The sequence below is a fragment of the Sminthopsis crassicaudata genome, chromosome 3, assembly GCF_048593235.1.
Source record: "Sminthopsis crassicaudata isolate SCR6 chromosome 3, ASM4859323v1, whole genome shotgun sequence".
Classification (NCBI taxonomy): Eukaryota; Metazoa; Chordata; class Mammalia; order Dasyuromorphia; family Dasyuridae; genus Sminthopsis; species Sminthopsis crassicaudata.
The window spans coordinates 174,723,298-174,738,916 of NC_133619.1; the positions used below are offsets into that span (position 1 = coordinate 174,723,298).

Below are 15,619 nucleotides of genomic sequence, written 5' to 3' on the forward strand. Positions count from 1 at the left end.
TTCTGTAAAGCTTTCTTTTTTTTAGTCATAAATTCTTCCCTTATCCATAGATCTGACTGGCAAACTCTTCCATGCTCCCCTAATTAGTTTATGGTTTCTTCAAAATTGCATTCTAATTTTCCCAGCACTGTTTTTGTCAAATAATGAATTCTTATTACAAAAGCTGGGATCCTTAGTTTTATCAAATACCAGATTACTGTGGTCATTATTTTGTGTAGACAATCTGTATTTTGTGTACACAATCTATTCTACCTTGTGTACCACTCTCTTAGCCAAAACTAGATTATTTGGTGATTATTACTTTGTAAGTCATTTTGATCTGTTATAGCTAAGACATTTTCATTCATTCTTTTTTTATTGATTTTTCAGATATTTTTGACCTTTTGTCCTTCCAAATAATTTTTTTTAAGCTCTATAAAAATAATTTTTAGTAGTTTAGTATGGTACTGAATAAGTAAATTAATTTAGGTAGAATTGTTATTTTACTATACTGGCTTGGTTTACTCCTGAGGAGTTAATATTTTTCCAGTTGTTCAGATAGGACTTTATTGATAGGAAAACTTTTGTAATTGTGTTCATATAATTTCTGGATTTTTCTTGGAAGGTAGACTCCCAGGTATTTTATATTTTCTTCAGTTATTTTTAAAGAAAGGTCTCTTTTTGTCTCTTGCTGCTGGACATTGTTGGTAACATGTGGAAATGATGATATGGATTTAGTCCTGCAACCTTGTTAACCCTAATTATTTCAATTAGTTTTTCAATTGATTCTCTAGGAGTTTTCAAATATACTATACATAATATCTTCTAGAAATAGTGATAGTTTTGTTTCCTTATTGGGAATTGTAATTCTACTTCTTTTTCTTTTCTTATTTCTATTACAGTACTGAATAATAATAGTTCTGATAGGCATCCTTTCTTGTCTCCTATCTTATTGTGAGGGCTTCTTGCTTATCCTTGCTACAAATAATGCTAACGGATGGTTTTAGATAAGTATTATTTGTAATTTTCGGGAAAGCTCCATTTATTTCTGCGCTTTCTAGTGTTTTTAATAGAAATAAGTTGTATTTTGTCAAAAGTTTTTCCTGCAACTTTTGGGATAATTATATGATTTCTGTTGGTTTTATTATTGACATGTTCAATTATGCTGATACTTAGTGAAGCAGCCCTGCATTCCTAGTATAAGTCCTACGTGGTCCTATTGTATATATTATTGTAATTTCCTTGCTATTTTATTTAAAAGTAATTTAAAAAATTTTGGATCAATATTCGTTAGGGAAATTGGTCCATATTTTTCTTTCTCTGTTTTTGCTCTCCCTAGTTTGCATATCCGCATTGTATTTATATTATAGATTCCCTCCTTGTCTGTTTTTCAAAATAATTTATATGATACTGGAATTGATTTTCTTTAAATTTTTGGTAGAGTTCACTTGTGAATCTGTCTGGTCCTGAATATTTTTTTTTCTAAGGGAGTTCATTTATGGCTTGTTCAGTTTTCTTTTTAAAGATGGAGTTATTTAAGTATTCTGTTTTCCTTTTAATCTGGGCAAATCTATATTTTTGTAAACATTCATCCATTTCATTTAGATTATTAAATTTGTTGCCAAATATTAGGGTAAAATAGCTCTGAATTCTGCAAATTTGCTAATGTTAATTATTTCAATTAGTTTTGTAGTTGATTCTCTAGGAATCTTCAGATATACCAACATCATCTTAGTTTCATCTGTATTGTTTGTAAGTTCATCTTTAAACATTTGGTACTGGTTATTTGGTCTTCCCCTTTAAAAAAAATCAAATTAATCAATGGATTATCTATTTTGTTGTGGTTCTCCCCTCTTCCCAATAAAAACATCTTCTAAGTTTTATTTATTGGTTCAATGATTTTCTTACTTTAATTTTTATTAATCTTTCCTTTGGTTTTTCAGAATGTCCACTTTGTTTTGGTGATTTTTTTTTTCTCTCAACTTTTTGGTTTCACCCCCAATTTATTGAACTGCTCTTTTTGTATTTTATTGATGTATGTATTCAGAGATATAAATTTTCTCCTAAGTACTGCTTTGGTTGCATCAGAAAAATTTTGACATGTTGCCTCATTGTTGTCATTTTCTTTAATGAAATTAGTGATTGTTTTTATAATTTGCTCTTCGACGCACTTACTCTACAGGATTAGATTTAGTTTCTAAGTAATTTTTCATCTCTCTACTGCCTTTTATTGAATGTAATTTTTATTGTATTATAATCTGCAAAGGATGCATTTAATATTTCTGCTTTTTCTGCATTTGGTTAGGAACTTTTTGTGCCCTAATACATTGTCTGCTTTTGTGTTTCTGCCATGTACCACAAGAAAAAGGTATAGAACTTTCTCTTCCCATTCACCTTTCTCCAGAAGTCTATCATACCTTTCATACTTTTCTAAAATTCTATTAATCTCTTTAACTTCTTTCTTGTTAATTTTTTGTTATTGTTAGATTTGTCAAGTTCTGAAGGGGAAAAAGTACACTTTTACTATTTCCTCTTGTAACTCATGTAACTTTTCCTTTATTTCCTTTAAGGATTTGGATGCTGTTGGTAATTTAGATGTCATTGGTAATAAATATTTCATAATAATGTTACCTCATTGTTTGTGGTATCTTTTAGCAAGATGCAGTTTTCTTTCTCATCTCTTATAATTAAGTCTATTTTTGTTTTTGCTTTGTCTAAGATTATTGCTATCCATGTTTTTTTTGGTTTTTTTTTTTTTTTTTTTTTTTAATTGTACTTGAAATATATTAAATTGTGCTTTGGCCCCCCTACCTATTTTTCATATGTCTCTATGCATCAAATGTATTTCTTGTAAACAACATTATTGTAGGATTCTGGTTTTTAATCCATTTTCTTTCTATATCTGTTTTATATAGATGAGATCATCTCATTCCCATTCACAGTTATTATGATTACTTATATATTTTCCTTCTTCCCTTTTGAGTATTACCCACCATCCCCCTTCTCATTCCCTCTATCTTTCCTGCCAGCAAAACACTCTTGAAAAAGGACAGGAGGAAAGGAGTTTTTGCTTCTGACCACTGCCTCCCTGAATTTTCCCTCCTTTCTAGAAGTACTTCTTTATTTTAGCCTTCTCTCCTCCTACTTCACTAAGTGTATGTTATTGTCTCTTTCGGCTAATTCTAGTATGTTTCTAGTATTGCCCACCAACCCCCCCTTCCATTCCCTCTATCTTTCCCTCCACTTTATATGCTGCTTTTATATAAGAAAATTTATCCCATTCTACCTCTCCCTTCCCTCTTCTCCATGTGTACTCCTCTTTCTCAGCACTTATATTTTGCTTTTTTTTTTTTTTTGCTAACATCCCTTAATAGTCAACTCATACCTGTGCCCTTTGTCTGTGTATACACCTTTGAGTTATTAGTATCATTCCCCCCAGGCAGTTTAACCTCATTGAGTCTCTTATAATTTCTCTTTTCTTTTACTTTGTTTTTTTATTTTTCTTGAGTCTTGTATATGAAAATCAAACTTTCTGTTTGACTCTGATCTTTTCATTAGGTTAAATTTTTCATAGCTTAAAAAATTATCTTTTTCATTTAATGTATTCTCCCTCCCATTTAATGTGTGCAATTCACATTTTTCGTTGAGGCTTTGTTTATAACTATTTTGGTATTGATGTCTTCTGAGTTTGTGTGTTGATCTTTTCTCCGTCTCCATAGTAACTTTCTAAGATCAGGTTCTTTTTTTGTTGTTCATTCATTTTTCCAGTTTTGGGACTCTGTTCCTGTCTCAAACTTCACGTTTTTCATGCTACTGTTTTTAGAGCTAATTCTGAGAATAAATTGTCAGTTCTTTCAAAGATAGTATGATATGTAAGGTTATTGCTTTCCTTGCCTGTGCTTTGGTATGTGATTGATCATTTTTTCCACAATTGGGACTTGGTCTCTATTCTCCTTCAGCTTCAAACTATAGTATGCTAGTGTTCTTCCTCACTCTAAGACTGATTTGGATCCCTAAATGGGCATTGCAGCAGCTCTGTACCCATCTCTAGCAAAGTATATGGCCCTGTAATCTCCTAACCAGTATTTTGATCCCCTTACTATATGTGACTTGAGAACTCTGAAAGCTGCCCCTGCCTATTCAGTTGTCCCCATAGCCTTTGATGGTTTTCTGGGGCTTGATCTGCTAGTGGTTTTTGTAACTCCTCCTGCGTTGGACTGCATTGCATTCTTGCCTCAATAAGTCAAACCTCTCCTATTGATCTTCTAAGATTTCTTGGGCTGGAAAATTATTTAATTTGGTCTTTTTGTTGGTTTTGCTGCTCTAGAATTAATTTTGAGACACTGAGTGCTTGCCTTTCTGACACCTTGAAACTTGCTACTTCTTAAAGTAATCCATCCTACTTTTAGATAACTCTAATTTATAGGAAAATTTTTTTCATATTAATCCAAAATTTGCCTCTGAAACTTGTAGTCATTCTGATTTTGCTTTCAGACAACAACAACAAAAAGTAGTGTATTTTTACTACATCACAGTTGACTTTGAAAATAGATTGTTTCCCATAAAACTTATTTTCTCTAGGTGTTGGCCAACATTTATATGGTGGTGTTTTCTATTACTTTTACCATTCTAATTTCCCTCCAAGATACACTTTTTTAAAAATTCCCTTTTTCAGATATGGTTTTCAAATATGAACACAGTCCTCAAGACATAGTCTGAGCTACATACCCAACCATATTGAACATTGTGTTTATATGAATGAACATTAAAATAATATTTATTTTTGTCTGCTCTATCACAATGACTTCTCTTAAGCTTGCAGACCACTAAAAACATTAGGATCTTTTTGGCATGAGCTCAGAGAAACAGCATTGTGTCACTGAAAGAATGGTGGAATTATGAAATCGAATAATTGGATAGATATCTGAGCTTTGCTGTTTGTTATTTTTATGTTCTTAAGCATATTATTTGACCTACATGGGTTTGTTTTCTCACTTGTACCATGAAAAGGAGGAGTTGCACTAAATGACTTTGTTGAGATTGGGAAAGGGGCACCCCAAGTCCTAGAATAGTATCATGGGGTGTCTCAAAAGAATTTGCAGACTTTGAACCCTTCTCCTAGTCAAGGGGCAAAGTTTTATTGGAATGGTAATTGTAACACCATAATAAAATCAGGCTTGAATTGTAAGAGAATGCAGCAGAGAAACAGAAGCAAAAAGAGACATTTATCTAGCTTTCAATTATAGAAATGCTAATTACATGCTTTATAAATAGAAAGGAATTTGGTTCTCATTGACCAGATTATTACTGGCAGATTTTCAGTCAGCAGTGAATTGGTCTTATTAACTATTATCTCAGGAGTTTGATCTGAGGCCAGAAACTATCTGACTAAGGAGCGATCATAATCAGGCAGATTAGATACAGGAGTTTCCCCAAGGCAGGAATCTAGAATCGCTGAGTTCCCCCTAAAATCAAGGGACCACAAAATCATATTACATCAACTTGAGGTCCCTTCTAGTTCTAATAGTCTGATTCTCTGTTCTGCTTTGAGTTTCTGTCCACAAGTATACGATTTGACATTTATTTGTCATTATTTAATTTCATTTTAATATAGCTCAGAGTCATCATTCTAGTCTCTCAAAAATCTTTTAAAATCATGATTCTATCATAAAAGTTAAAGGTATTGAGCTTTTCTTTTACCTGGTAAATTTGAAAAGTCCTCCCTTTATATGCCTTCATTCAAGTTACTGTTTAAAATGTTGAACAGAATAGAATCAGGGACTCAGATTGACAGTGATCTATAAATCATTGCTCTTTAGCTCAATATTCTTTAGCAACCAAACAGTTCTGAGTCCACCAGTGTCCTATTATCTGTAGCCAATCATGTCTAAACTGAGGTTGTAGAATATTTTCTTGAATGACTTTTAAAAACCTAGTTTATAATATTCCCCTGACCTGTTACATAAATGATTGAAGTGATTGATATTAGGCCCAATTTGGGAATGGGAAAGTATTGGTGTTGTTTTAATTCTTCTTGAGAATGACTGTATTTCATTGGAAACTGTAGGGGGGGAAATAAGTTACTAATAATTTCCATGTTTATGCCTGAGAACTGCTTGATGTATATGTTAACTGACTGTGTTGTTTCATTAGAAGTAATGAGAGTGATTAAAATTTTCCATTTTTACAGTCAAGGAAATTTGTATATATCTTAATAGTTTGCAAAAGGCAATATTCCTCAGAGATAACTCTAGGACATTGTAGTTCTGTGAAATTTTGATTTTATTTCATCAAGCTTAATGGTCCATATTAATGTTATCCATAATCAATTGATGTTTATTAAGTATCTTTTATATACCAAGCCCTGTGGTAGATCATAAGGATTCCTACATGATAGTAGGATTATGGAGTTTAATTGGTGGTTAATTACTTTTATTTGGAATTGCATCAAGATTTTTGGTTTCTAAGACTAATGAATGATGATTATCCTTTAAAAAGTAAGAGAGGGGGCAGCAGCCTTGAATTCAGGAGGACCCAAGTTCAAATCTGGTCTCAGACACTTAATACTTGCTAGCTGTGTGACCCTGGGCAAGTCACTTAAACCCCGCCTCAGGGAAAAAAAAAAAAAGTAAGAGAGCCATGTTTGTTAGGCATGGTTTCAAAAGTTAGCAGTTCTTATAACTTTCTTGGCATATAAGGAGGTTTAAACTCCTATATTTAGATGCACAATCTAATGTTTTTGTTAAATTATATTTGCAATAGTGTGGTCCAAAATGAATTTTGGGTTTATTGAAATTTTTTTTTTATTTATTTGTTAAAAAATTACTCTCAAGGAGCTAACACTTCTAATTTATTACAAATTAATGTTTGGGGGCGGCTAGGTAGCGCAGTGGATAGAGCACCAGCCCTGAATTCAGGAGGACCCGAGTTCAAATGTGATCTCAGACACTTAACACTTCCTAGCTGTGTGACCCCGGGCAAGTCACTTAACCCCAGCCTCAGGGGGAAAAAAAAAAAAAAAGAAAGAAATTAATGTTTGTTTTACCAGAAAGGTAACCTTGTTTAGTAACTGAATTAACATTTAAGATAATTTCATCATAAAGTGTCACAACACAGTTTGTCCTTTAATCTAAATTTTTTGCTTTGTATTTTGTAATGGAATTTTCTTAATACTTTGTGTTCTTTTTTTTCCTTTTTAATTTGAATTATTGTTGCCCATTATATTAATGTATTACAGTTTGCTTAACCTTTCTCCCCCCATTGGACACTGATTGCTTCTGCTTTTATATAATTGCCATGAAACTTTTTGAACAAATAACCCTTTTTTCCCCTTAACACTATCAGGTTATATTTCCAGCAGTGGAATATGAGGTGAAAGGGTATGATTATTTTTGTAACTTTTACTCAGTATTATCATTTTATTCTCTCATTCTATGAGACTTTTGTAATGTGATTATTTTTAGATCGTTTCTGTTTTCAGAATTCTTCATATCCTTTGGCCATTATGCATTGTGGACTAGAAATTACATCATTCATTACAAATCATTGTTTTATAACAGTTTATTTTGGACCACGAATTTTTAATATTTGCAATAAATATTTTTCCCTAATCTGTAATTTTTCTTTTTTAGAAATGAGTGCATATTAATTGAGGGACTTTATAAAAACCCATTGAACATAGTAAATTAACTTGAATATGTGTCCATTTCTATTTTTAAGCAGTGATTATTTTATTCTTTTTACAAACTGTTTACTTTGGACTTTTAAATGTAAAGCATATCTAAAAGGGAAGATTGAAACTCTCCCATTGGGGGGCAAAAATGTATCCTGTTGGTCCAACTATCCTAGGCTATGCTTCTCTCTACTTCCTTTTAAAAAACCTGAGTTCTTTGATTGATCTTGCCTATGTCTTTACCACTGTGGCAAAAGTTAAGGATAGAATTTGAAATTTTTATATTAAACTTTAATTGGCACACTGCCTAGAACATAGTAGGTGCTTAACAAATGTTTTCTGTCTTGATTCTGTCTGTTAGCAATCTTTTAATTCACCCATGGTACCTTCTTGCTACAGTCATCAGGTTTTTAGATGCCCCTTCTTTCTATTAGGGTGAAGCAATATCAGCCTATAATCAAATCGACCTTCCCTTTGAATCATTCAACTTAATGTTTTTAATAAGGTAATTAATTATATATACTTATTTATCATTGGCAAACCTATCTAAATTTTTCCCCCTTTTAGATAAGATCTCATTTTAGGGAACAATATAGTATTTTAATATGGAGTATATTTAGTAGTAAGGGAGGAAATGTTTAAATGTTTTAATATTTGACACAAATATTTTCTTTTTTTTTTTTCTTATACAGAGCTTTTCTATCTCTCTCATAAATTGGTGGATTTATACCCTAGTAATCCTGTAAGTTATATATGTGTATCTACAGTTTTTTATAGTTGAAATATATTAAAATTTTACAACTTAAAGTTAGAAAAGCTTAAATTCATAATCAAGCTAGTAATAATTCTTTCTTTTGAAATAAAGTTTTGAGCCAGATTCTTTCATTTCCTGATTACTAAGTGGTTATAAATTAAATCTTTAGATACTATATTGACTGCTTTGCAAAAAGTGAAGCAATCCATAAAAAGTACAACTTGGCATACTAAAATAACAACTTACTGATTAGAAGTCTCTAACAGTTGATGCAGCTTCCAAAGTGTCAGTTACGAGAGCCAAGTGCCAGGAGAAAAAAAAAGGGGTTTTAGGGCAGAGTACTTCAAATGTCTTAGGACTGGTAATTAACCAGAAAAAAGTTACAGGATATAGTTAGAGTTGCAATCAGAGAAATTATTCAAATTAAAACCAGAATCCCAAAACCAGTATCACTAGTTGAAAGACGGTTCAAAACAGGTAAGAATGCCAAAATAAGTTGATGTCATAAGTGAAATCTTTAGATGCTTTTCATTTTTTCTATAGAGAGAACATGATGATGCCTATGTCAGGCCAGGCTAGGAAAGAAATGTGGATCAGTAGATTATTCTACCCTCTTTTTTTTATCAAAACTTTATACCTGGCCAAAAGATTCTGATACAGATATTTCTAAGGTGCCAGAAAAAATATGATTCAATTTGTGTTTGTATTGAATTGTTTAGATTTGTATTAATCTGTTCTAGTCTTTGGTAAAACTGGTTAATTTTGAATTTATTTAGGTATCTTGGTTTGCAGTAGGATGTTATTATCTAATGGTTGGACACAAAAATGAACATGCCAGAAGATATCTCAGGTATGTGTTTGTTTTCATATTGACACTAAGTGGAGTTCACAAGGTTGTTTTTTTTTTTTTTTAATTTTAAATTAAAACAGCAGAACAAAAAAAATTCTATATGAAACTGAATCTCCATTTCAAACCACTTTGAAAAGTATATAATTTCTAACTATTAACTGTCAAAACTCTCCTGCTTTTCTGTTTTTCCTCCTGAATATCTTTTCTGTTGTTTTCCATGTATTTTTTAAAAATGTTACAACTATCCATTTTTCTTTACATTACTGCCTTTTCCTACCCACCTCCCCCCACTTAACAGAGTGAAAGGGGGCAAAATTGTAACAGATAAACATGGTTAAGCAAAATTAATCAACCCAGTAGCTATCCCCAATAAATTTGTTTCTTTCTACATCTTGGGTCTGTCATATATCAAGGGATAGGGTGATATCCTTCATCATTTTGGGAACATTGCACCAATCGTCCTGTTAGTCAGAATTCTTTAGTATTTCAATTGTTTTTCTTTACAAGGTGGAGTTTTGTTACAAGTCTTTGTATAAATTGTTTTCCCAGTACTGCTGGATTCAGTCTGTGTGAAACCATGCTACCTAGGATTATCTGAAATAGTCTCTTTCATAATTTTTTTTTCTTTTCCTTATTTATATGTATTTAAAATTAGAACAAAATAGAAAAAAGACAGAAAAAGAAAATTTAAAAAACAAAACAAAAAAACAATACACTTGGTCATTTGCCCAACAGGACATCAGGAAGTATTCAAAATATGTAACAATAAATTTCCACTTCAAGGAAAGCATATAAAATTTTTTATTTATAATAATAATAATAGAAGACGTATTTTTGACTGTCGGTCTTTGCTTCCTTGTAGATTACTTTTTTGTTCTCTGCTGTGTACTTTCTACTTATTCTTTTTTCCCCTTTGAATTTTCCCCACTACCCAAAGCAAACTACAATTAAGCATAAATACACTTATATATATTTATATATTTAAGGACATATATATAAAATGACATGTAGACTTGCTCTCTCTTGATTGATTCTTTAAATTTTTTAGTCAAACTTAAATTAATGATTACTAGCTCTACTTTTTTTTTCCAATACTACTCTTGATCTTTGTTACTGTGTTTGTTTATATCTCTTATTTTATATACCTGCTAAGTCTTCTGCTTCTATTCCTTAACTTGACTTGCTTTTACTTAAAATTCCCCCTATTCATTTAACTTTTCCCTCCCCCCTATCCTGGCCCTCTCTCTTTATCCCATTCCTGGTAATCTACATAACTTTATCCCACTCACATTAATTTAAACACCCTTCTTTATCCCACCTTATCCTATTCCCTCTCCTCTTATTTCTTAATAGATTTTGGAGACTGCTATACCCTTCGTGTGTGTGTGTGTGTGTGTGTGTGTGTGTGTGTGTGTGTGTTGTGTTCCGTTCCCTATTTAACCCATTCCTAATGTGAGTAGGTTTTCAGAACTCCTTGCCCTTCTCCCCATCTAATGCCTCTATGTCAGTTCTTTCTCTGTACCTCATTTGAATAATAATATTACTATTTTTACTTTTTCCTACATAGTTTTGCTTTTTAAAGTCAGATCATACTCAGCTCAGCCGCAGTCTTTCTTTTGAACTACTCAATTACTGATGTCAGTCTTAAACATATGATTTATAATTCTACACATAAAACATAAACATTTTGTCCTTGTTGAATTCCTTGAAATTAGACTTTAATGTTGGCTCATATATTGATAACTTTTCTATTGAGTTCAAGTTTGGTTGAGAAAAATCCAGAAAATCTCCAAGTTCATTGAATGGTTTTTTTTTTTTTTTCCATTCAATATTTTGGATAATTTTGCTATGTGTCATATTTTTGGCTACAGATCTAGTTCTTTGGATTGTGAATATCTGGATCTGCAGGCTTTTATTGTAGCTGCTGATAAATTCCATACAATTCTAATTGTAGCCCCAGCCTATTTGAATTTGTTTTTATTTGTTTCTTGTAAATTTTTTTCTTTGATCTTTAGGTTTGAAATTTAGCAATAATGTTCCTATGTGTTTTCTTTGTAGGATCTCTTTGAAATCCTCATATTTTATCATTTCAGGACAATTTTCTTTGATTTTTTTTTTCTTTTTTTGGTATTCTTATTTCAATGTTCTATTTTTGGTCACAGCTTTCAGGTACTTAATTATATTTTCTCTTCTTGATCTACTCTTCATAGCTGTTATTTTTTTTTATCATATATTTCACATTCTGTTCTATTTTTTCATTCTTGATATTTTGTTTTGTAATTCTTGGTCTCTTCTAGGTTCACTGGCTTCCCGTTGCTCAATTCTAATTTTCATAGAATTATTTTCTTCAAGTCTCTGGATCTTCTTTCTAGTTGGCTGACTTTCTCTTCATCTTGATTTGGGGGGGGGGGGGGCTGGGGGAATTTAAAAAAAATTTTTTTCTCAATCTTTCTAATTTGATTTTAAAGCCTTTTTTGATTTCTTCTTTTCATTCTTTCTGGGCAGGTAGCCATTTAATGTTATTCTTTGAGATAGAAGAAGCCTTTTTTTTTTTTTTTTTTTTTTTTTTTTTTTTTAATTTCAGTATCTTCTTCTGAAGATGAACCCAGTCTTTCTTGTTCCCATAGTATGTTTCTGTGGTTGGGTTCTTTCTTCTTTGCCTGTTTTTTTAAGGGGAAGGATATTTAATGAGAATAATTACTGTTATCACTTCTAACTCTGGAATGGGAGGGATGGCTCTTCTGGCTTCACTTCAGCTTTTCCCTGTGACCTTGAACCCCAAACCAAAAACTCCACTCTCATGCAAGTGCCCCAGCCAGTGGCCCTAGCCAGCAGCAGCCCTGATTTCATACTCGGGTATGCTGGTTCCTTCTCTGTCAGGGCTGCCTCTTGGCAGCACAGTTGGGCCTGGAATTCCTTACCACTAGAGGTTCCCTCAGTCTCTAGGACTCGGAGCCAGTTTTCTAAGCTGTTCAGAAGGTGAAAGTTCCTGTGGTTGGGGCTGAGGCTTCCCAACTAGTCCCATGTCTCCCTAGTTGCTGTTGCAGCAAAGCTAGCCCTAGCCTGGAAGTGTTAAACCACCTTCTTAGGTTGTCCCAAGAGGACCCCTATTCTGCTCCAAGTCTTATTTGTTTTTTACTAGTTTATGTTCACCCTGAGGAACAATTTTGTTTTGTTTCTGGAGTAATCTGAAGAACTTGAAATTTTCTGACCTACTTTGCCATCTTCCCAGAATCCTCCTATAATTTCTTTAAAGTACAGTAATATAACCCCAGTTTGTTCAGCCCATTGTTCTAAAGCAGTGGTCCTCAAACTTTTTAAATAGGGGGCCAGTTCACTGCCCCTCAGCCCATTTGCCATAACCCAGCGGGCTTCATCAACCTCCTCAGCAGGCTGCATCTGGCCCACGGGTCGTAGTTTGAGAACCACTGTTCTAAAGAGTCTCCCTCCCTCAATATGTTTTTCAGGATTATGAAATTTAATTTACATATAACTATATCCTTCCTTATACTATCTTCCTTCTTAACCTTTCCCTGTCTCCACTTGATTCCCTGTCGAACTTTATTTCTGTACCAAACTACATGTATATTGAACCCTCATTTGTCTATTTTATACAAGTGTGAAGTTAATTTGATGCCTACTCTCTCCTTCCATATTTGCATATTCTTCTCATATATTACAGTTATGAGAAGTGGAAGTTTGGACACTTCTTCCTTTGTACACTGTTGTATGCTATATTCTTATTTGCATTTTAAAGTTCATATTCAGCTCTGGTCTTGTCATCAGAAATGCTTAAAAGTCTTCTATTCCACTACAGACCCATTTTCCCCTTGTAGAATTATAACTTTGCCTAGTGGTTATAAATCTGTATTACATCCAGTTGTCACTTAATTTAAGTGGCTATTTCATAGATATCCCTCTCTCTCCTGCAGGCTTCCTTTCCCTCTCTGTGAATCCAGAACAGCTTCAATCTCTGGGTACCTCTCAACCCAAACTACTATATTGTCTAAAGAGAGGCACTTCTGAGAACTACAGCAGCATTGCTGCCACTGCCACTACATGTCCAGAACCAATCTTTTTTCAGCCTCTTTGGGAGTCAAATTTGCATAATATGAATTGTATAATGCTTTTTAAAATATTGTGTTACAAGATCTTTAGTGGTTTTTTTTTGTTGTTGTTGTTGTTGTTAAAGCTTCCAAGTCTTATGCAATAATTGACTATGACTTCTCATTACTGAACTGTTTCTTTCTAGAAGATTATAGTATTTCTTTTTTGAGGAGGGAGCTTTGGATTTTGGTTTTGCTATTACTGGCATTCCTTTCAGGAGATTTAGAGTCTTAATATTTTTATTTTGCCCTCAATTTTCAGTAGGGTGGATAGTTGTCTTTTATGATATCTTTAAAATATGGATTTTTTTTTAAACCTTGTGTTTTGGGGAGTCCAGTGATTTTTACATCATCACTCCTTAACTTTATGAGAAATTGTTTTATTTTCAATATCAGATACTTTTTTTTTAAAAATAGCTTTTGATTTTGTTATAATAGGCTTTGTTCTTCCCTGACTGCTCTAGTTTTCATAGATCCTTTTTTTTTTTTTTTTTAAACTAATGAATGATATTTCCTTTAATTTACTAATTCTTCCAGCTTTAGTTTCTGAATTGAGGCTTTATGACAGGACCAAAAATTTTTTTTGATATTGCTGTCCTTTTGCATTGGGTGGTCTGCCGTGCTTGGTCTTACCTTGGATTTTGCTTCCTGGCAATTCACTCTCTCCTTCCAATTCTTACCCTCCCCCACCCTTTCCACACCTTGGGAATCTATGAATTTCAGAAATATCCAGGGCTTTTTAAGGATCTTAGAATTCTTTAGCCTTGACTTTCCCAGATTGAATACTATAGCACCATGCTGGGTGCGATATATTGAGTTTCTTCAGGCTTCTAAAGTTCCCACCCTATGGCTTTCTGAATACCCTAAAACTTTTTTTAGGCAAATCTTCCATTCTTGCTGTCTCCAAAGATAGGACCTTAAAGGTCTGGGATGAAAGATATCACTGTAGTTTTATATCAGATCTGTAAATCATCATTCAAATTTAAGAGTCTTGTTGGAGAAAATTTGTGGGAGATAAATGGCTTGCCTTCCTTTCAAGCTGCCATCTTGGCTATAAATCTTTCCATAGATATCTTTTCAAATAAAGTATTGCTGCATCTTTTTTCAAATGTAGTTAAATGTTCAAAGAACAGGTTAAAAGAATGAAAATTTAATTCACTAGTTGCTAAAAATTTTCTTAGCATTGTGTCTGCACACTATGGAGGATTTAAAAACATGATATAATCCTTCCTCTCAAGGTTTTTTCATGGAAGTTTTTGGCCTGTGTCTAGTCCTGTGATGTCATCAGTATATGTTATAATTGATCTTGTTGAAATTACTTCCACTGATGCAGCTTAGCTGTACTTCACAGTCTTAGTTGCTAGAAATACTGAGACATTAATTATCTTCTCTATGATCAGATAGCTCCTCTGTTTTAGAATCCAAGTCTTCCTGCCCCTGAGGCTAACTGTTCACTGTGCCATGTTGCAGAGATTACAAAACAGAATAATATAAGCCAGTATTTGAAGTTTTGTCATTCATATACAAGCCACCATTAATAGGACACACATACTGAGTTCTTCACTTTGTTTTCTACTCATTGTATCATTATCCAAATCTTTGACTCTAGAAATTCTCACTGTTTCTTAGAAATCCAGTTAATTGTCATTGATTCTTTCCCACAATATTCATTGACTGCTCTCATTTCTGTTCCATTTCTGTCACCCCATTTCAAGATCTAGAACTAATGTCTGCTCTTGGACTTAAAATCCTCTAAACTGGTCTTTCTGATTTTTCATCTTTCCTCTCAAAAGTGCAGCCTTCTTGTCTGGCACCTGAGTAATTTTCCTAATAAATGCTTTGATTATATCAAATCTCTACTAAAAACTGAGTGATTTTCCCCATTGCTTCTAAATAAAATTCACATTCCTTATTCAGACTAGCAACACCCTCTTCATTTCTACTTTTCTAATTTATTTCATATCCTTTCCCTTTTCCTGATAGCAGATCATTGGCATAATATATGTAGAGACAGAGAGAGGGTTGAACTTGGAGTTAGAAGGACCTGATGTTGAATTCTAGTTGTATGATTCTGTTAAGTCATTTAACTTTTACAAATCTCAGTTTCTTCACATATAAAAATGAGGGTTGAGTTACTGTGATGCTTAAATATATCAACGTCTGTAAAGTGCTTTGCAAAACTTTAAAGCTCTGTATAAATGCATTGTTATTATCATTCATACACTTTCTGTTCTGAGCAAATTGAACCCACCACTTTC

The 15,619-nt window shown here is 32.9% G+C and overlaps 1 protein-coding gene across 3 annotated transcripts in view; it reads left to right on the forward strand.

Moving 5' to 3' along the window:
* The window catches only part of CDC16 (cell division cycle 16), an 81,678-nt gene that overhangs the window by 45,098 nt on the left and 20,961 nt on the right, over positions 1-15,619 (forward strand). For all 3 annotated transcript variants that reach the window (XM_074299619.1, XM_074299617.1, XM_074299618.1), the window contains exons 10-11: positions 8,344-8,393; positions 9,182-9,255. In XM_074299619.1, the coding sequence (XP_074155720.1) occupies positions 8,344-8,393; positions 9,182-9,255 (124 nt within the window). The remainder of the gene's footprint in view (positions 1-8,343; positions 8,394-9,181; positions 9,256-15,619) is intronic.